The sequence below is a fragment of the Maylandia zebra genome, linkage group LG6 (assembly GCF_041146795.1).
Source record: "Maylandia zebra isolate NMK-2024a linkage group LG6, Mzebra_GT3a, whole genome shotgun sequence".
Lineage (NCBI taxonomy): Eukaryota > Metazoa > Chordata > Actinopteri > Cichliformes > Cichlidae > Maylandia > Maylandia zebra.
Genome location: NC_135172.1, coordinates 41,714,729 through 41,736,825, shown reverse-complemented (window position 1 = coordinate 41,736,825; position 22,097 = coordinate 41,714,729). Strand labels below are relative to the sequence as shown.

The following is a 22,097-nucleotide window of genomic DNA, read 5'->3' as shown; positions in this document are numbered from 1 at the left end:
AGCTTATTTGGCTGAATGGATCAGAGCTCATGACAGTCAGGATCAGTTTCTTCTCTCCATCGCTTACAGTGTTATTGTAAGTCCGCCCCCTTTTGATTTTAATCAGTTGGTAATAAGGAAGTGATGCTAACGAACACGAACTAACGAACTATACCTGCGACATAAGGGAGCCATTTTTGAGATGAGAACTTTGACCTGACCTTCATAGTGTTTTTGCAAAAATTTGATGCTAACGAAACAAACAGAACAGATGCTAAAACAGTGAAGACCAGTGAGAGTCAGAACTGTAAATGCTCAAATTAACTCATTAAAATTTTATTCAAATAGCAAAAATTCACAACAGTCATCTCAAGGTGTTTCCTATTATAATGTAAAGAGAGAGGGAGCGAGTATGTCTGATGCAACAATCAGACATGCATGCTTCCTATTAGGAGACTATTAGCAGGCAACAGGAAGAGTGAGTGAGAGGTCAGGAGACAAACGCAGATCTCTTCCTCCTCACCTGAAGCCTCATCTCCTGAAATCAAGTTCAGGCTCTAAAATTACAACATGCAGCCGTCCTATCTGAGTACAGCTCAAGACAAGCTGGCTATAGCAACAGCAACAGCTAGTCGCGAGCTAACGCTATGCCAGCTAATGTTAGGCCTGAATGTCCGATGTGCTTCGCTGAATTATTGACTCGTATCAGACTCCTTTCACTAGTTTTACACCCTCCAGAGTAAATACGCACGAATGCCTCACACCCGGCATTTTGACAGCTGAGGTAAACAGACTGACATCCTAGACTTACTACAGACGAACGGCCAGAGCGTTGAGGTGACTCAGGAGTAAAAATGTAAGATATTGCAAAAATATTTAACTGAAACTTATAAGTTTTTTTTTTAAATTCCTGAAGTGTTGGTGTTAATAGAATACTTTAAAATATCCAGTGTACAGAAATGGTTTTTTTTCCCAATAATAGTAGAATCCATCTGAAGCCATTATGGAGTACAGAGGGTTAACTGTCAAGAAAATGGATGTTACTTAGTTACACCAACTAATTAAGTAGTTACACTAATTAGCAAGTATCTGACTGTGTGTTTCACTCTTACAGTTTTTGCAGGTTTCAACAAGGCTTTCCAGAGTTAGCTGGCTACATAGCACATCACTGTCACATCCAAATATGACCCCTCTGGCAACAAAAACATTCCAACAAGGCTTCAAAATGCAGTAGGGTCCGTCTTTTACATACAGTCTATTACTGAAGCACATGTCCACGTTACAGTCTCACAGAGAACCTTTAAAAACAGACATTATCTATTATCTTTTTGTGTTTGTTTTTACTCTGTAACACAACATAAATTCAGCTTTTCCCTCCATATCGCAGCATTCTGCCAACCTCCGTGATCATAGCTCTCCTGCTCCCCAGTGATAAAAGCTATAGGAGTGTTTTGCAGGTGGTTCGTGGAGAGCAAGCACATCTCAGCTGTGATGTCAGCAATGCAAAGCTACAAAAATATTTAGCGAAGCAGCAGACAAGATAACGTCCTTAAAGTCCTGCATAATGTTACATAACATTTTTAACAATAAAAAGTTTTTCATATTCAGATATCACGTGACCCTTCGAACTGCACTGAGTCCTTCTTACCGAGAGCCTTTCATTCATGATTACAATAATTATGCTTCTTGCATAAGAAAATTAAAAACCAGACACCTTTAAAAATAAGCTTGTACTGGAGTTTAACAATATATATGTCTGTCTTGGTTGTCTTTTTATTTCACATCACAAAGCAGCACAGCAGGCGGGAAAAACACCCTGTTCTTAACTGAGATTATGCAAATTTGCTGCTTGCCTCAGGGACCATTCTGGTGTCGAGTATCATGTGAACATGTCTGCATGTCTGGTGATTAGTTCGCAGAAACCCAACCAAAGGGTTTCCACACAAACGTTTGGTTTAATCTACGACCGGAATGAATTTTAATAGAAACAGAAAGAATTTTTCAGCCATGGTTATATTTCAGAATAACCATGAATGGATAATACTTGGAACTTATTCCAAGATTAGATTATGTTATCACTTTATTTCATGTTTCTGATGATGTTAGTCTAACGCTAACCTATAATACAATTATCGATAGTACCTCATTGCTTTCACATTATTAACAGCATACTGGGACTTTCATTCCTAACATTGTACTATAACTTTTTTTCTCCTGCCCCAAAATGCTCAGTTTCAGACAGTTTTGTTTCTATTCTTGACTCTGACGTCAGAGAGGGGGATATCCCTTAATGATCATGGCAAGCATGTGAGCACAGAAACCACACCCACCTTTCATTCTAATCTCGTGTGTATGAACGGCAGCCAATCAGATGAATGCCTGCTAAAACGGACCCTTCCTTTCAAAGGGGAGGAGCTTAAATGGCTTAGTTCAGACAGGGGATGAACTAAAGGCAGCAGCAAGGTCCACTTTAAGGCAGGTGAGGACTTTGAAATGTGAACCATGCATTTCTAGCAGAGTTGAAGAAGGAATATGGGGGTAAATGAGCAGAAAAAGGCACGTTAAATGTTTTCCAACTGTTCAGCCCCAAGTACACAATACTCAGATAATACTCGTGACCATTACCTGGTTGTTGCTTACATGATAGAAATCACCTCTTTATTATCAAACTCTTACAATATTACCAAGCTAACCCACAGTGCTACCATTTGTGTATCGGGTACACCGTGTGCAAAACCTGCATTTAAACTAACCACCTTCTTCTGAGGGTGCCCAACATGCAAGGCTTTTCTTTGCAAATTAGGTACTTATTGGGTTACTAAAACACATTTAAACCACCGGTTTCACCGAATAATTGGATTATGAGAATGTGAAATGGACCCCAAAGCAAAATATCACCTTGCTGCTTCTTTCAATTTCAGTTAATTTCAGGTTTTCCTGTCCATTGAGCCAACTCTCCCCTACACACCAGCCAGTGAGTGCTCCGATTACTGAGTTGTGATTTAAAGAAAGATTGATTAATACGCTTGCAGTGCTTTTAATGGTGAACCACAGTTAGGTCTGACATCATATGGACATGGATGTCATCTTATTTCAAAGATAACAACTGTGACGGTGACACACTCGGCTTCAACAACTGTCCTATAAGCAGACCAGTATAACTTCAAGGCCACTAACCATCACAGCTCCATTCATCACAGTACAGGAGAGACAGCAAAGGGCCGAGTGAGAGTTCACTCCTCCTCCCACATCTCCAGTTCAAGCTTGATGCCGCAGGAATGAAAGAAAAGCATTCAGTAACTTCCAGGCCACCCGACCATGCGTTCCTAATGTTTTAGAGCGCCGATGTGAGGAGTCTGAAGATCCCTGTGGGCGTATGTGACTAACTCACTTTCATAAAATATGTAAATTAGCAGTTTTCAGTCAAGCTTTTAACTAAAACAGCAAACTAAAGCATATCGACTGGTGTACGTCTAAGCTATGGCTCCAATAAAGGGGAATACGGAAGGTCAGCATAAAGCTGGATGGCTCAAAGTACTGGGGCTGAAGCGATGGCACGTTCATGCTAAAAATAAATATAGAGCAAGTGTAATTCAAAAGTTTCAAATCTGGATTTTAGAAAAAAAAAAAATCAAAATTCTGGTTCCTGGAAAAAAAAAAAAATGTTGCCCATGACGCAGTTTACATGAAAGGCTGTAAAACAAACCCACACCCCTGACTGGTCACAAACACTAGATTCTCTATTTTGGTTGTAGCAAATCATTGAATTTAGGCCTTTTAGTTAATATACAAACAAATCTGAATGGGAGGGTTTGTTGGAGTAAAGGTCACAGAAACATTTAAAGCTTAGAAATATAGTGTTGAAAATCAGCTGGAATCACTTGCAGGGGTTAGTAAATCCATCCATGTCTCTATGTCGAATTCTACTTTAGTAAACATCAAACTGCCTTAACAGTGCTTATCTTTGAGGTAACACAGAGCTGCTATTGTAGCTTTTGGTTGATGATTGTACTATCCAATTTTAACCCAACACTGCAGGGAGCAGATGCTGCTCCACGGAAAAGAAGCAAGACTTGTACGGAGTGAGACGAGCCAGTGGCTCAGAAACAGCTTTTGTAGAAACTGAGAAAACTTATTGTCCCATTAGTTAGCCAGCTACAAGCATGATAATTCAAACCCCGTGTCAAAAATCAAGGTTCACACCAAATCCAGCCCTTTGCAAATTTTGACCAATTTTGGTTTTTAATTAAATTTGGCCCTAGTTGTAGCTGTGGTCTGCAGAGTGATTCTTTCACCGTGTGCGAGCTGCACTAAATGGACAGCTGAAAAACTGCTCAACTTGCAGCTAGCTCGATTTGCATCAAAATGAAAAGGTGATGCTGAGACAACTTTACTGGGTGGAAACAAAGACCTCTGTACCTTTATTTCCACAAGACAATTCCTGTGTTAAAAGAGCATAACTTGCATTGTTGCCAGCAGAGATATGGAGGCTTTTCCAGTGAACTGAGCTTCTGTTCACTGTGAACTAAAGACAGACATGCAGTTACAGCAACATGCTTCTGCGGGCTCAATCTTAAAGTTTTGGTAATGTTAATTTTTTACGTGCAGCCGACTCCATGTCAGAAGGCAGATCTTTGCAGGCCAAATAACCCATATTGTATCTGCACACAGTCACCAGGGTGCAGTGTCAAAAATGTGTGGAACAGCTTGTAATATAAGCATTCTTGTTAATTTAATGCTGTTCCTGGTCATTTACCTGAGCCCCATGCCTGAGAGATAACAGATCATAATATACGAAGAACGTCTTCTTCTTAAGCCAAAAACATTTACAACTGTCTGTTGAAATCACAGTTTGTGCTTTAAATTGTACTTTTTTCTGACCACTGACATTTTTTCCACAGTTCTGCCTCCTGGTGGTGGGCTCAGTCATCTTTACCTTTTCTGTTCAAACCAACTCTTCAGCCAGTCAGTATTCGACGTGTGGATAAGACGGATGCAATGTCTTTGTTGGACTGTGCACATGTCCATCTCCATAGCCTCAGTGGTTCAAATCTCATATCCTTCTAACCTCTGCACTGCCAAAAAGCTACACAAAGAAAAGCCAATCAAATGGAGAAGATGGCTGCTCCTCCCTAACCCTGGTTCTGCTGGAAGCGTCATCCTGTTAAAATGGAGATCTTCTTCCCCACAGCCTCCAAGCGCTGCTCATCTCCTTATCTGATCATTGTGGTTTTCTCTAGTATTAGGTATTAAGAGCTTTACCTTACAGAGTAAAGCACCTTGAGATGACTGGTTTTGTGAACCAGCTCTAAGTAAAACTGAACTGGACTAATCAGAGGTTTTAAAAACATATATCCGAATGTTTTCTACAACTAGTTAGGTGGTTATAAACATCACACGCAGTCGATCATACGAGTCCAAGGCCAACAGCTTCTTTGTTTGCTCCTCCAGTACAATGGCAGCTAATTCATGCAGCACTGTGAAAGGAGGCAGCACATCAAATGAAAAGATAGAGACACACTTAAATATATAAAACCCAAAAATGTCATTCAGGCACATCTGTAACTCATTTAGTTACAGATGTGTCAGACCTGTCTTCATAAATATTATGGGAAATCTGTTTTTTTGGTTTAAATTTTCAGTTGAGCTTCATCTCTATACGCCACTTAAAACGTCTTTCCTGATGTCATTTCCCTCTTTTCTTGTTTTTTGTCACATGTATACAGTTACAGTGCTGGATGCTCATATTAAATATGGCCAAAGTTTCACATCAATAGATCAGCATATGCTGAACAGAGAGGAGCTGAAAAAGCAAAGTTAAACAAAAGATAAGTTGGGTTTTTTGAACTGGGAATCATGTGAACCTCCAGTTGAGCCTCGGAACAAGAACATGATGCTGGAAATGAGCAGAATGCGTCCTCTTTAACCAACATGCTGCTGTATTGTAACTGAACAGTATTTATTAACAGGACCAACTCTGCAATGAGAAAAGGATCCGATTTCCATTTCTGCCTTCCATCACCGCGCACGACACATGAAATTTCGATTTCACTGTCTAGGAAATTTTAAAACCGTTTTCAGTCAGCGAGTGTAATTTCTTTTAAAAGAATGCGACATGAAAGGTGCCACCGCAGACCACAGCCTACACACGACACCAAGGGGAAAATCCTATGTGCTCATGAAGAATGCAGTTTGAAAGAGTAGCTTTAATGATGACTCAGAAAGAAAAGTGAACACTTGAGCTGTTTGCGTTGTGTGTAAACAGCTTCTGTCCTCCCTTTGCAACCCCTCCCCTTAGTGTACACACAACACACACACCAAAGAAAAAAAAATGGTGCTTTGCAGTCAGCATGTGTCTCGACTTCCTTCCTCCCTCTCAGGAACAGTTATCACGCCACAACAACAAACAATCGCACGCGGGAAATTAAATACAGCTGGTTGAGAAGCGAAGAAAGGCGCACAGCACGGCTGAAGATGTCCTAACCGCCGGGACCCTGAGATCCGGGTTTAACAGCACACATGAAACTCATAAACGCAAAAGTGACCTGTTAGTCTCACACTGAAGCTGCTTCATGTGCAAAAGCTGTGAATCTGGCGCATGTCAGCCATCACATATCAAAAGTGCCCCAAACTGAATCAAGCTTTCTAACTGCAAACCCTCCCGCAGGGACCATCAACAGGTGTGCATCCTCGCATCACACAACTCCGTACGCATATCATAACGTGAACTTACACAAACGCGTGGTAGATGAACGCCCAGGCTCTCGGTCTTTCCAGCACGTTGTACAGGTAGTTCTGAAGCCGCCGGTAGCGCACGTTTCTCCGGCCGCTCTGGGTGCTGTATAAGAGTGGCTTCCCCAGCAGGCTGAGCCGGGCTCCCTGCTTCCCCCTCGCGTTGTCGGACCCGGCAGCACCTGCGGCGCCGGGGGCCGACAGCAAGCCGTCTCCTGCGTTGTTCATCATCTTTCCGCCGGACTCCACATCCTTCAAGCCGTAGCCTTCGGTACGGTGCCCCGGCGAGGTCCTCATCCAGAGCCCGGTGCCGCCTTCGTCTCCGCTGTGGTTCCGGGGCATGGCATCACCAAAGCGGGCGTCAAGTGAGCGCAGGTCTTTTCAAGCATGCGTCTCCCGACGCCGGTAGTCCCGCCGTGCACGAACAACAAACTGCACGTGCGACGGGCACCCCACCAGAAGCCGAGCTGGGAGTGAGAGCAGCGCGCGGCGCACCGTGTGCCGTCACTCCTCTGACCGCCCTCTTTCTCGCTCCGCGTTTACACAACGGCTCCCGCGCGTGAAGGTATCCACGCCGCGTGTCCTGTGCTGGCTCGCACCAAAATCACAAGTTACAGATGTCACGAGGAGAGACGTCTCTCGCTTCACCGCCTGTTGCTTCCACGCACGCCTCTGCGTCCACGTGCACAGGCGCATCAGAGCTGCCCTCGCGCGACGGCTTTATCTTTATCACACTTTGTCGTCGCTGTGGCGATTGTGTCTCACTTTTACATGCTGTTTAAAGAAAGAAGCGTCCACTCTGAGTTGTTTTGTCTTCGCGCGCCAGGACAGCAGACATGCAAATGAGGAACCGTCGCTCCTCGTGTAATTCGATTTCCTGAAGAAGTTCAAAATTACACCCGGTTGTTGGTTTTTTAAAAGTCTATCAGGTAACACGGGTTCTGCAGAATTTTCCACTTTCTGTGCTGGAAAAGTAACCGCAGAGGAAGGCGCAGTGAACATCTGCAGAAAGTATTACGATTCTTTATTCTTTATTACACGTTTTTATGGTTTGTCTGATCACTCTGATCACACTGGCACAGTAAAAGCCTTTGAGTGTCACCCTTTTCTTTTCAAAGCTGCTCTGTCATCTGCTGTCCTGCTGTCACCGCAACCACGTGGCACCAGAGACGCATAATTTCTCGGCCGAAGTGCATTTTGAACCTGTCACGCCGTCTGTTGTGTATCTGTCTCGGTGCTGCACTGACATAACAGCCCGACATAAACTCAGAGACGATTCTAAACTGCGGGGGTCCTGAGGCTGAATGGAATCAACCCGGCCTGTTGTTTCCTTTGTGTCACTGCAGCCACGCTGAACACTGAAAATGTCATGTCAGTTACGCCTGTGTGTGAACTTCCTCTTCTGTTCACAGTCACACAGGCTGAATATTCTTATAAGCTGGCCCCACCGTGAGTCCAAGAAGAGGCCCCCCCTCAGGAAACAGAGGAGAGAAACGGGGAATAGAAAGGGGGAGCATATTTCTCCTATATTGGTTTCCATTTATTGGCTCCCTGTTAAATCCAGACTTGAATTCAAAATCTTGCTCCTCACATACAAGAATAATCAAGCCCTATCTTACTGTATCACCCTATTAGAGCACTTCGCTCTGGCACTGCAGGCTTACTTGTTGTTCCTAGAGTATTTAAAAGTAGAATGGGAGGCAGAGCCTTCAGTTTTCAGGCCCCTCTTCTGTGGAACCAGCTTCCAGTTTGGATTCAGGAGACAGACACTATCTCTAATGATAAGATTAGGCTTAAAACTTTCTTTTTTGCTAAAGCATATAGTTAGGGCTGAATCAGGTGACTCCCAAATCCCCCCTTAGTTATGCTGCAATAGCTGTAGGCTGCCGGGGGATTCCCATGATGCAAACAGTAATTCTTCTTTACACCTCTCTGCATTAATCTCTGACTCTCTTCCACAGCATGTCTTTTGTTCTGTCTTCCTCTGTCACCCCAACCAGTTGCGACCGTCTCCCACGTTGTTCTCTCCCTGAGCCTGGTTCTGCTGGAGGTTTCTTCCTGTTAAAAGGTAATTTTTCCTCCCACTGTCGCCAAAGTTCTTGCTCATGGGGGGTCATATGATTGTTGGGTTTCTCTCTGTATGTATTATTCTAAGGTCTACCCTACCATATAAAGCGCCTTGATGCGAGTGTTGTTGTGATTTGGTGCTGTGTCAATAAAATTGAATTGAATGAAATTTCTCAATATGAATGAGGTGTGAGTGTGTGTGTGCCAGTGGTAGGCGTCAGTCCCATCACAATTTAAGAAGGTCAGGGAGCACCAAAGTGCATCTTCTGCTGTTTTTGATCCATTGATTCTGCAGGAGCTGCTTTATCACCCTCAGAGCTCAACTCTGCTCTGTATTCCTACAAAACTACTCCATCTACTGGTGCATCGGGCAGTCTTTCTCAGTGATGGAAGAGTGGCACCAGCAGATTCCAGACACAACATCAGAAGAGTGCAGTCCTGGGAATGATGATTATGAAGCATTATGAAACAAGCGGCACTGAAAACGGCTTCATTTTGAGCTGCAAATGATTCTGGTTCTCATTCAGTTTGACATTTAAAAATAAATTTCGCATGAAGCTGTTTGCTCAGATGAGTTTCAGCTTACCGTTCCCATCTTCATGTTTCCTGGCACAAAAACCCCAAAGGGTGGGCATATATAAACTGGTTTAAATTAGAACAACCAATTTAATTAAGGGCTCAATGTTTTTAAAGCCTGAAATGTTTAGTTTTAACTGATAGGTGATTTTTTTAATTAAATGTTGCATTAAAAAGTTGAATAAAGACCTTTGTTTTGAGCCTTTTACTGGTTTTGACCACAGTCATAATGAAAACCCATCATCATTTAGCTTTTTTCATTACTCATCCTATGTCTTGATTACTATGTTTATGTGACTCATTTCCAGAGCTTCCTAATAGCAGCTCAGTTTCTGTATGAAATGTGTTGATCTGAAATGTACCGACCACCAGTGATAGGAAACATGAGTAGAGTCCTCCTCCACAATTATTTATTCATTTATTTTTAAATTCCAACTTCAAAGCCAAAATCTAAAGAATATTGCAGCATATTTTGGACCCATGATTGGATAGAAGTATGAGTATTACATCAGCCACAGTTTGAACAAAGCAATAAAAATGCTCTACTGTAAATCAATTTTAAAAAAAGAGTACATTTCAGATTTACTTTTTCCCATTTTGTTAACAGAAATATAACTTAAGCCAAATGTAACACCTGTGTAACCACGTTCAGTTACACCTCAGTGTAACTGGCTGGCTCAAACTACCCCTCAAAGGAAAGATTGTATGACAATTTCACATGACTCCAAAACCCTGATTATAGCCGTGTGAACTCTAAAATGAAGTGCTGGAAACAGACAAAACCCTAACATGGTCAGACTGTGCAGTAAGAAAGCACCTAGAAAGTTTAGAGAGGAAAGGACTAGTGTTAGGAGGGTCATAATCTAAGATTAAAGATGAGAAAATGCACGTTTGTAGGCTCAAAACCAGAAACATGTCACCTTAAAAGATCAGTATGAGAGCACACAGCCTAAAAACCCACGCAATCACAAGTAAATGCAAAACTATTGTTTCCAGTGAAGCCACTTAAATAGAGAGAGGCCCAAATTACTCAGGTGTGTACTGCTTCCTGATGTCTGCTCATTGGCTCCTGAACCAGGAGGTCAAACCAGCCATACAAGCAGCAACAGAGTATTTCCATTAGATTTCACTTTAATAGTTATTTTTAAAGGTGATGTTTCCTTCCTTTTCCTGTCATATATATTATGATAGTGGATGATTATATTAAACAGATCCAAAGTTCCAAATATCCTGTCGGCCCCGCCCCTCCCTAAGCCTGGTTTTGCTGGAGGTTTCTTCCTGTTAAAAGGTCGTTTTTCCTTCCCGTTGTCACCAAAGTTCTTGCAGATAAGGAGTCATATGATTGTTAGGTTTTTCTCTTTGTGTATTATTGTAGGGTCTACCTTACAATATAAAGCGCCTTGAGGTGTTGTTGTGATGTTGGTGCTGTATAAATAAAACTGAATTGAATTGAAATAACGAGGTCAGTCTATATTTAGGTATATATATATACCTATATATAGACTGTATAGACCTATATATAGCTCAAACCTATATATAGGTTTGAGCAACACCGAGCATTCTTCAGACTGCTCTAAACATTTGGAGAGTGAATGTGCCTCATCTGGTCATTACTGATCTCTGGCTCTAGGAAATCTCTGGCTGTGAGGAGAGCCAATCTACTTCCTGTTAACCCCATTGTATAGGAACTAACTTCCGCTCTAGCTGAGTGTTGAACAGGACAAAAAGAAATCCCACAGTTTATTAGACACTAGCATTCTGCTAATGTGTGTTTCTGTATCTCCATGCATGCAGAGGAGCAGGCGACTGTGGTGACTGAAAACGCTGCAGCTATAAAATTTCAGCTGCTGCTCGCTTCATGCCTCAAATAAAAATGGCAGAAGCTACAAATTGCTTTATGGTGGTATGATGTCCCTAAAACTCACAGAAAGGTATTTTTGGACAATAAAAAACAATTGTCTCAACCCTTCCATCAAAATGTATTTATTTATGGACTATTTCAGAGGAAGTACATTATTGTAAAAGTACTCTGCTGTGAGCACAAAAGCCCCACCCCCCTGCTGTAATTCCTTTTAGGAGGCGCAGTGAAAGATGGCTTTTAACAACTTGTTTCAGACAGAGGATGAAGTGTGGCACTGAAACAAGACCCAGAATGAGATAAATTAGCATTGTTTTGAACTGTGGGTCATACACAGCTACTCTGATAGAGTCCAAGAATAAAAATACGAGGCTGGAAATGGATAATCCTTTTATGCTGGTGTTCTCTTTTATAAAAATCTGCACCCTTTTTAATCCCACTTGAGAAGAAATAAGTTGTAACATGTTTTGCTGGAGGGAAAGCAGTGGTAAACTTACAACCCAAACTATCACTGGTCTCACGTCATCTCATCATGTGAGATGGTTTCTGGGTCCTGAACCTCATGCCGACAGACTCTCAGACTGTTTTTCCCGGCATCGCTCGGCTCACATGAGCCTTTCTTTTCCCAAAGGTTTTGTTTGTTTAATATTTTACTTGGGAAGCCCGTCTTCATGGATGATATTAAAAGTTAAGTTTGAAATGTTTGTATTCCACGTGAACTCATGGTTTCTTTTCCACCAATGCATGACCTTTGACTTTATTAGATAGATTAATCTTATTCCTGGGAGCAGCATGGAAATTTTATAGTGGCCTCTGACATGTGTGATCTACATGTGTCTTTTCCACGATGGTCTGTGTCCATGTTTTATACAGGCAGGTTATGACCCCTGATGCTGCAGCACAGAGGGAGCCTGGGGGCCCGGCTGCCAGGGCAAGGGTGGTGGGCGGGTCAGTGTAGATTGCCTGCAGATGTTGTTTTTGGGGGATCCTGTGGTTACTTAACAACAAGTGGAGCATAAATCTCCCAAGCTCTGTGTTGTATAAGAAACAGCAGATCCTTTTTGGTTAGATGGATCGCAGTGGCAAGACTGTGATGGTGTTGTATGTAGTACCACATGGTTGTCATGTGACTTTATTCACAAACAGAGCACTTAAGAACCTAAAATTGTCCTCCGTTCTCTCATCTCTGGTCTTTGAGACTTTACTTTGCAGAAGCCGTCTGTTTACAGGTTCCACTGTACAACAACAACATTTCATTGTTAAAATTTTATTCACAGCATGTCTTTTGTCCCGCCTTCCTTCTCTCAACCCAACCGGTCACGGCAGATGGCCCTGCCCCTCCCTGAGCCTGGTTCTACCGGAGGTTTCTTCCTGTTCAAAGGGAGTTTTTCCTTCCCACTGTTGCCAAGGTGTTTGCTCATAGAAGGTCATAGGATTGTTGGGTTTTTATCTGTATGTATTATTTTAGGGTCTATCTTACAATATAAAGCACCTTGAGGCGGCTGTTGTTGTGATTTGGTGCTGTATAAATAAAACTGAATTGAATTGAAATGGTGTATTGAATTAGAAAAATACCACTTAGGTGAAGGAAAGCAGCCTTACATGTATGTCTATACTGTGTGTGCTGAAGAACATATCTTGGTCTGAAATTACGCCGGTGTTCCTCACAGGATCACTCGAGGCCAAGGTAAAGCCATCCAGACTAAGTACCTGGTTAAATAACATCACAACTTTAGGGATTTTTGCATTAAAAAAAGACTGAAAACTCATTACATAAGAACCTTTTAGAAAATCTTTCTGGTATATCATGTGGTCACAAACTGTATTTTATTTGCTAAAATATCTTGGTCGTTTGAGGTTATAGCGCTTTTTAAATAGTTGCTGCTCCCTTTCCAGAAGGCGTCATCACACTGGTTACCAGCGCATGTTTGATTTGGCAGACTTTATATTGGATGCCCTTCTTGACCCAAACAAAAGCATGAAATAACAAAAAAAAGGAAATAAGGACGACATAATCAGTGCAACACATATTGATAAAAACTGCAGTTTCTCTTGTGGCCACTCAAGACTGACTTCTAAAGTGAGTCACTCTCCATAGACTCCCTTGTTGAAATAGCCAACTTTAGAGCAAAAATTATCATGCTTACTGCTTGCTACGCAAATTATTTTCCACTCCTTGATCAATTTATTCCTTAATGAGAACTGTTTAGGTATAAATATTACTATATTAATAATTATTAAGTAATATTACTATTACTCACCTGTTTAAACTTTATTAGCCACGTGTTTGTCTGAGTAACAGATAGGACACTAACTGTCTGCTAGGATTAACCTCAGCTAACTGAGCTCACCGAACTGGACATGTAGGCCATGTTGATTGCTGTAAGAGCTACTAGTATGGTCTGACTACTGTTTAGATTCCTAAGCTGTTATCTGCACAGACAAGTTAGTACGATGGCCACGGCGCATAAAAGTCTAGAATTTTGTTGTGCATGCTACTGTACATAGCACTAATTAGCGGGTATGTCCAGCAATAGACCCATAGAGTTGGTTAGCATTTGCTAACCAAACTAGCTAGCGTTAGCAGATAGCTCATCACCTTCTCAACTGAATAAAAGGGGGAAAAGCACATGTTGTTCTTTTATATTGTATCTAGAACTGATGAAAACACTTGAAATATGTTTTTATGAACTGTAATAAATTTACTACGGTGGGAACAGTGATGGCCCTCTCTCTAAAATAATGCTGCTCTGCTCAGAGATGCACAGACTGAGAATAAATATTAGCTTTCCCACAAACAAGGCACCCTGGCCTTTTGACATCATGTCAAATCAGAAAATTAAAAAATAAGCATGAGAAACAATCAAGGAAAACATTGGTATTTTTTTCCACACATTCTTTTTTATTTGTAAATCATAAAAATGAAATTTTTTTATATATAAAACATACACATCATTTGAGCCACATCTGTTATACAAACAAGAAATGTTGCAGTGAATGCTTTACTTTTTTCTGATTTTCTTGTTTCAGTGGAACACAGAAGTTGTAAACAATCAGCAATTTTTTCTCCTGTTAATACTGACAAGGAAAAAAAACCTAAATAAATAAGGAAAAAAACAGCTTCACTGGACAATGAAAAGAAATCTGGAGTGAGGCGGGACTGAGCATGGCGGGCCGGGCACAGACGCCGAGTTCGAAGCACAGAGAAGTGTTCAGACGAGGACTTTCAGACCCATCGCCGTCCCACAGCACGGTCCCCTCGTCACCTAAAGTACTAATCGCTCCTTATTATAAGACTTGGCCCCTTTTCTCAGTGAACCAAATGAAAACCCCGGGCATAGTGCTGAGTATTTACAGGGTGCGACTTTCTGTGCATCTGAGTTTATTCTCCGTGTCGTCTGAAATCATTATGTTGAAACATAATTCATATTTTCATAGATCTGATTTGTACATATTTATTCATACATCGTCCCAGCCCCTCGGAGGTATACTATGATGTGGAATAACAGTAAGAGGGGCTGCGAGGTCTGCTCAGTACAGTACAGTACATCTTCCAGAGACATCAATGTAATCTTGGGATTCGGTTTGAGAGACATTCAGCACCGGACTGAAGGACGTGGACTGGACTGCAGTGGATTTGGATGTCTTTGCGTAATGGGAATGGCTTCAGTTTCTTGGTTTTATCTCTTTAATATTCAAGTACGAGCAAACTGTACAACTGCATGCAACATACAAGCGGCCCTACAGTATGTGGAGCTAACACGCGTATCTAGATTTTTTTTGTTTGTTTGTTTGTTTACAAAAATGTGCATGCAGCTTGGAACGGGTTCCAAAGTCATGCTGCCCCTCCCCCCTCCGGGTGGGAGGAGCCTGCAGGCTGGACGGAGGATGAGCGTTGGCGTCCCGACGGATCGATCTGATTGGCCCACATTCACCGAGATGCACGAGGAAAAAACTGTGACAATATTTGTTGTTCTGTTTGCCTCCGAACGTCGAGACGAAACGATGAAGAGAACCGGTGACGGGAGGATTGCTGCTTTTTGTCCTTTTTTTTGTTTTTGATTTTTTTAGCTATGTATTATTATTTTTTTCTTCAAAACGTTAAACTTTTTGTTGTAAAAAAATCAAGCTCTTGTGCTTGTGTTTAAATTTAAAAAGAAAAAAATGTTGAACTAAAGATTGGATAAAAACCTTTAACATGCCGGGAGGGAGGGAATGTGCCTCCCAAAAAATGTGAAAAATTAGACGCCCCTGTCTCGCTCTCACATAGGTGAACAAAGATTTACGTTTTCTTTTTTTTACATTGACATTGTACCCTTGTGATATTTCAAAGTGACATAAATTTTACTTATTGGTCAACCTCCTGGGAGGCCTAATATACAACTATACAAAGACGACTGGCCTGCACGCTTGCCAGCAAAACAACGCTAATCTCACATGTAAAAATCTAACCTGTTCCCCGCCCTCTTCCTGCATTACACTTGCAGACATTTAATAGCTTCTTTTTTTTTTTAATCTCTTGTATTTTATTTTTACTCTCCATGCACACACCAGACTGACAACATTATCATGAGCATTTTTAAAAACATCTTGTGCCAGTAGTAACGAAGGGAAAGAAATGAACAACAAAGCAAACACGCTGAAACAGTGCGGCTTCAGAGCAGCCATGGTAAACATATTGAAAAGAGGATCTTTCCACAGAGAGGGGGGGACCAGTAATGCGGCTCCGAGGTCTAGGCACCAGAAGAAGGCCCTGTGCTTCCAGACTGAGCACCCCGTCCCCCACACACGGCGGGGACGGGAATACCAGCAGTCTGTTGGGGTTCTGGAGGAGGCCACTGCAGGGAGCGCAGCGCCGCCTGCAGGAGCGGAGGGTGATTACCTCTTGTCTCGAGTCCATACATTCCGATGCTTTACATACATTTCTTTGCTATTGTTGATTCGGTTAAAAGCCACCCTGCTTCGTTTGGATTCTCTGGTACTGTCTGGACAGCTGCTGCACGGCTTCTTCAGCACACACAGAGAAAACACAGAGACTTTTCCTCGAATGGACATGAAACACTGAAATGCGACGCTCCCTACGACAGACAAAATTAACCGCGGCAGGAGTGATTGTCAGATTTCAACAAAGCTTTCTCGTGTTTCTGATTGTTGTTGTTCTACATTTCTGCCGTTAGTATTTCATTTCTCTCCGAGTTTTAGTTTTAGTTTTTTCTCGGTGGTGTAGAGCTGTTTGTCCACTAAGATCGGACCCCGGGCGGTCCGGACGAGCTGTCGAGAGACGACTGAGAAGCTCGTCGCGTCAGGGAGGCGAGTGTCGGATCCACCAGAGAGGATGGTGGGAACAGCTTGTACCAACCGATGACTGTGCTTGATAAGTCCAGCTCCTCCAATAAGATTTGTGCAACTCCCATGAAGCTTTTATGGTCCATGCGGCCATAGTCTCCCCATACAATCACCTGAAGGAAAAAATAATTTCACGTTGTCATGTTGCTCTGCTCGATTTCCGTCAGCATGAAGTAGGAGGGGGGGAAGCATTTAACTTTGTGATGAAGGGAAATAAATCTCCTGCTCACCTGTAACACTTTCCCCTGCGGGCTCTCCTCAAATAGCAGTGCTTGCTGGTACAGTGGGTCAAGTGTTTTCCGTGCAATCTTGGTTTTCTTTTTGGCTACGTACGCTCCATTATTCAGCAGATAGACTTTGACATATGGAGCTGACGGCAGAAACAGAGCAATAAAAAAAGCCATTAGTGGGAACACTATCGGCTCTCAGGGCTGGTTGTACGAATGCAAAGAACAGGTGAGCTTGAGTCGAGTGTATATACTGGATTATAATAACATGTGTGTGAGTGATGGAGGGATTAGTTGGTCTGTGGCGGCTTCAGTCAGGTTGGGCGCTTACCAGGGAGAGATTTGGATCCTGGCTTCTGTACAAGTCCTCGTGCTCTGATCACCTCCACCTCCAGCTGACCCTTTTTCTCCATCATACCGATCTGGATATCACCTAAAAAACACAGCACAAAAAATAAGAAAACAAAGAGCTCAACACCAACATCTACTACCGACAGGAGCGCAGACTTAATGCATAGGTAACACTCTCAGCCTGGCACAATTAAATTGATCATCATCAACAATAACAATAAAAAAGAACAAGATTAAGTACAAATAATCATAAGAAACAATAAAAATATAAAATTAATAGTTATAAGAACATGAAAACAGTCTCTCTTTCTCCCTCCCTATGTCCTGATTGTCGTGTGCACTCATGTGCTGAACATTGCTGCATTGTCCTACTGGAGGACTTAAATGCTCACATGGGCAATGACAGAATGATCTAGAGGAGTGTGAATGGGAGGGACTGGCTGCACCGCAGTTTCTCCAAATTGAACACGATGTTCAAGCATGAGGGTGTCCAAAAGTCCACGTGGCACCAGGACACCCTGCGTCGCAGGTCAGTGATTCATTTTTGCACTTCACCACCTGTTGGTGAGTTGCATCAGGTGGCAATGGAAGATGTTGGACAGTGAGGGTGAACTTGGCAAAGGCCAGAGTGTCAAGCTCTTCAGCTCTCACTTTGAGCAAAACTTTAACAGCATTCTGTGGAAAGCGGACCCTAGTGTGGCGGTAATCCCTGAATCAGATGAACAGCAGAGGTTAAAGGAGCCATCAAGCAGTGGGAGGGATTCTATCAAGCATGGTGAGCAGAGGCAGCTGACAGGTACCAACAGGCCAAGTGGATTGCAGCTCTTGCAGTACCAAAAAACTCAGGTATGGGAGGAGCTCAGCGAGGCCATTGAGCAGGACTTTTAGTCGACCTTGAAGGAATTCCGGCAAATCGTCAGGTGACTCGAGTGGCGTGGACAGCTCCCTGCAAACACTTTTTATAGCAGGGATGCAACGCTGCTGACCTCAACTCAGGACATAGTTTGGTGGTGTGAGGAATACATCAAGGATCTTCTCAGCCCCACTGACAGACCTTCTGCAGTGGACACAGTGAATGGGGCGAATGAGATTTTCCCTGAATTTCTCAAGGCTATGTGGCCTGAGGATCTCGTGCTTGATTTTCGTAGATGATGTAGCTCCGCTGGCTTTATCAAGCAGTGACCTCCAACTTGCACTGGAGCAGTCTGTGGCCCAGTGTGAAATGAACCACGACATGCTGGAAAGATCACATTTCTCGGCTGACTCGGGAACGTCTTCCCACCTGAAGAAGCGGAGGAGAGGCTGGGAAGATGGAAGACTGGGATTGTCTGCTTAGATTGATGCCTCACGACCAAGAGAAGAGGATGAATGGCACAATCAACATTTAAAATAAAATACCAGAAATATCCAAAATATGTCAGAGAAATTCATGCTAGAAATACTCAAGACACACAAAAATACAAAGTAAAGTAGCAAAAACATTACAATACTAATGATTTCTGACATTTTCTGGCATTTTCTGATTCATTGTTAAATGCAAAAAAACCTTTACAACATCTATCCATGCATGCACAAATAAAGCTTTAAAAAATACCCCAAATAATTCAAAAGAAGAGAGAAGAGGTTTTGTACCGATGGCAGGAGTAGCCAGTGTTTGTCTTCCCACTAACTGAGCTGGTCCGAGTCCATCCAGGAAGTCACTGAATTGACTGCTGGCACCTAGATTCACTCCAGAAAAGATCAAGCTACCACAGAAAACACAAAACAGCCCATTATTAACTCTAAAAATCACCAACCTATATACAAATGTGTCATCAGTCTTGCTGATGGCCCCACTCAGTCAGCACATGTGGTGGATTCACTTTGCTGCCTCCAGGAGAATTTCACTTGCACTCATTATTTATAACAAGAAAAAATATCTACGTGATTGTCCAAGCGACAGAAAACACCCGGTCTTAATTTGACTCTGTCTGAGTTTTGGTTTTATCGTCGCCTCACACTCTCCACGCTGACTCATTTTTAAACTGCGTGCTCGTTATATTAGACTGTGTTTACTCTCAGTCGGCCAACACATACAGAAATACCCGCAGGCGGGAATGGATGTCTCCCTCAGAACATGCTGACATGCAGTCATTACTGTCACTCTAACTCATTTCATTCAGTACGTCTTTGTGACACAGAGAGTGCAGATGACGAGTAGCAGAGGGACGGGTTTACTGACTTCCCCTCAGAGTTGCAGCTGTTCATGCTGCCGTTGTTGGACTCTCTGCTGGGCTGCCGGCTCATGTTCCTCGTCAGCTCCACGGCCATGCCGGTCTCCGTGCTCCTCTGGATCGACGCTCCTTTCTCCTTCTTACTCTTCCCCTCTGGAGGTAAACGAGAGCGAGAGGAAGAATCATCAAGCAGACAATATTTTGATAACAGACTCCAGTGAAGGAATGGCTCTTTTCTTTAAAACCGATACCACAGGAAAGTTGTTAGGCTGAAGCTATAGATACTTACAACAATTAGGAGTTATACATTCCCCTCCCACAATTAAAACATGAACAAAGCAGAGGATATTTTTATTTATATGGCACCACTGCACGTTTTATATTGTTCATGGTTTGCGTTTGCAGATGGCCCCGCCCCTCTCTGAGCTTGGTTCTGTTGGAGGTCTCTTCCTGTTAAAAGGGAGTTCTTCCTTCCCGCTGTTGCCACGTGTTGCTCATATGGGGACATTTGATCATATTTGTTTCTATAACTAATATTGCAGTGTCTTTGACCTACAATATATACAAATAAAACTGAATTAAGAAGCACATGGTTAGGATGGATGGATTTGTGTCATTTGGCTTTAGGTATCATCTGCATAGCAATGAAAATGTATCCAGTGCTCTGTAACACTATTGAGGGGAAACATGTATAATGTAAAAATAGTGGTCCAAACATTGAGATCTGTGGAACGCTCCTCGTTTAAATCAACAAAACTAAATTTATGAGATATGTAGGATTCAAACAAAAACACCAGTGGTGCGTCTGAGTTTGTAATTTCGGATCAGTTGTGTGTGCTGTACTGAGGACGAGCAGGACAAGCACAGAGAGGAGTCCACTGTCAACGGCCATAAAACGATGATTTGTAACCTTCACTAGCTGTTTTAATGCTCCTCTAGATCATCATCCAGCTGCTTGACAACTACTCCTTTTCAAACAAATAATGGAATGATATTTTGTAATGATTGTGAAGGCACATGTTTGAAATGTTTGAAATAAAAATGAACTGAACTGAACTCTTTGGAGAATCTTTGAAATAAAAAGAAGGTTAGAAATTGGCCTATAATTAGCCAGATGGAGACAGATGGATCAAATAAGAGCTTTTTAGGTAATGGTTTAATTATAGTGCTCCTTAAAAACACAACACAACAAATGCACATCAAAATGACGTGAGAAAAGTTTGGAGACATTATCTTAATGTTTTTAAGTATAGATCGCATCCAAATATCCGGAGACTCAGACTCAGTTCACGCTTTACACGAACATTTTAAGCCTTGAAGGAAATGTGCAGTCGTGCACTGCTCTTGCCTTTGTAAAGAAAACTGTAACTTGTTCTTGAAAGGTGCTACTGTTTTTAAATAAAGATATTATTATTCTTGGTAGTCCCTTATCATGAGTGATTACTCAAATGACCCCACAAAGTGATTCATCTAGAAGGTGGAAAATCCCAGAGTATCAGGATTCACACAAAGATTTTGCTGTTGTGGTTTTGGAGTTTGGTCTAACTTAGAATAATGTTTCTGCATTTTCAGAGGACAGAGTTCACTCAGTGGCCTAAACAGTAAACCATTCATATGTTAGACAAAGCTGAATATCACAAGATAGCCCACAGATCCAGTTCAGGACTGTTTGATCTCGCTGTCTGAACCACGGTCAAAGTTGCGCCCATGTTCTGTAGAATCTGTTCACCAGCAGTAAACAGGAAATTGTTGGGCAGAAAAACAGCCAAAAAACCCCACTGTGTGGCATCTCGGACAGGGGCGCGTCTGCCTTCTGACTCATGATGTTGGAAAACAACATTTCTGAGCCTCCCTTTATCCTGTGTCTAAAACCTCACAGTAAATAGTTTAGAAAATACAAGTGAGCCTCTCTTACCTGCATTCGGCATCATCCATCATGACCAAGAGAGACTTTTTTACATTAGGCTGATGTTCGTCCTTTCTCTACTTCCTCTCTCCCCTCTCTACATCAGTGGCAGTGGGCGAGCGACCCCCTGAAGGCCTAATATTCTCTAATAGCTTTTTATGCCCTCTACAATGAAGAGAAGTACAGCATTTGGCTTTCATCGTACATGCCCCGGTGGTGGAAGTGGATGCTGGGCTCGGACGAGCCACACTCTGTTGTGTGACCGCGAGCCGAGCTGTGGTTGTTTGTCTTTATGACGAGCGCTGGGCCAGCGACAGCAGTAGAAGTTTGTCTTTTACAGAACAAAAGGACACTTTCAATTTGCGGTGCTTGGGTACAGTCTGTACCTCGGGACAAAATGCAATGAATATTTCTGTATGGATGTGGTTGTTATTAGCTTAGCTGTAGCTTAAGGGTTCAAACCTGCATTCTCTAAGTCGAAGTGATCGCACACAGTAGTTTAACGGTGCAGCTGCTGTTTTAACCATATTTTCTTTAGAGAAAACCAACAAGAGAAATCACCTAGACTCCTGGGTTTGGTTAAATTAGATAATGTAATCAAGGTTTGCACTTTGCATGTCCTTTTGTAGGCAAAAATGAAGAATCTGGAAAAGTATAGAGTCATATGACTAAAACTTTTGGGGATCCCCAGACCTCTGCCTCCCTGCCCCCCAGCTCTTTTGGAAGGACACCGAGGCGTTTCCACCCACTAAGAGAATCCACACAGCACCGAAGCCCTGTGGCCCCTCCTGCAGGCAGCAGGCCCACAAGAGAGCGGGCCTGTGTAGCTCTTTTGGGAAGAG

At 42.5% G+C, this 22,097-nt stretch overlaps 2 protein-coding genes and 1 long non-coding RNA gene across 29 annotated transcripts in view; 1 reads left to right on the top strand and 2 right to left on the bottom strand.

The window, feature by feature from the left end:
* kcnq5b (potassium voltage-gated channel, KQT-like subfamily, member 5b) overlaps positions 1-7,728 on the bottom strand; it is a 139,977-nt gene extending 132,249 nt beyond the window's left edge. The window contains exon 1 of one of the 4 annotated variants that reach the window (XM_004538714.5): positions 6,713-7,728. In XM_004538714.5, the coding sequence (XP_004538771.2) occupies positions 6,713-7,053 (341 nt within the window). In that variant the 5' untranslated portion in view covers positions 7,054-7,728. The remainder of the gene's footprint in view (positions 1-6,712) is intronic. The other 3 variants (XM_076885290.1, XM_004538713.5, XM_004538716.5) reach the window with 3 other exon arrangements.
* An 868-nt stretch (positions 7,729-8,596) lies between these two features.
* LOC143419213 (uncharacterized) lies at positions 8,597-9,324 on the top strand. Its single transcript, XR_013099190.1, has 2 exons — positions 8,597-8,779; positions 9,074-9,324. It is a non-coding gene; the product is annotated as an uncharacterized LOC143419213 (long non-coding RNA).
* Positions 9,325-15,137: 5,813 nt separating this feature from the next.
* The window catches only part of rims1b (regulating synaptic membrane exocytosis 1b), a 96,488-nt gene continuing 89,528 nt past the window's right edge, over positions 15,138-22,097 (bottom strand). For all 24 annotated transcript variants that reach the window (XM_076885261.1, XM_076885271.1, XM_076885269.1 and 21 more), the window contains 5 exons: positions 19,358-19,502; positions 18,769-18,881; positions 17,117-17,218; positions 16,789-16,928; positions 15,138-16,671 (listed from right to left, as the gene is read on the bottom strand). In XM_076885261.1, the coding sequence (XP_076741376.1) occupies positions 16,453-16,671; positions 16,789-16,928; positions 17,117-17,218; positions 18,769-18,881; positions 19,358-19,502 (719 nt within the window). In that variant the 3' untranslated portion in view covers positions 15,138-16,452. The remainder of the gene's footprint in view (positions 16,672-16,788; positions 16,929-17,116; positions 17,219-18,768; positions 18,882-19,357; positions 19,503-22,097) is intronic.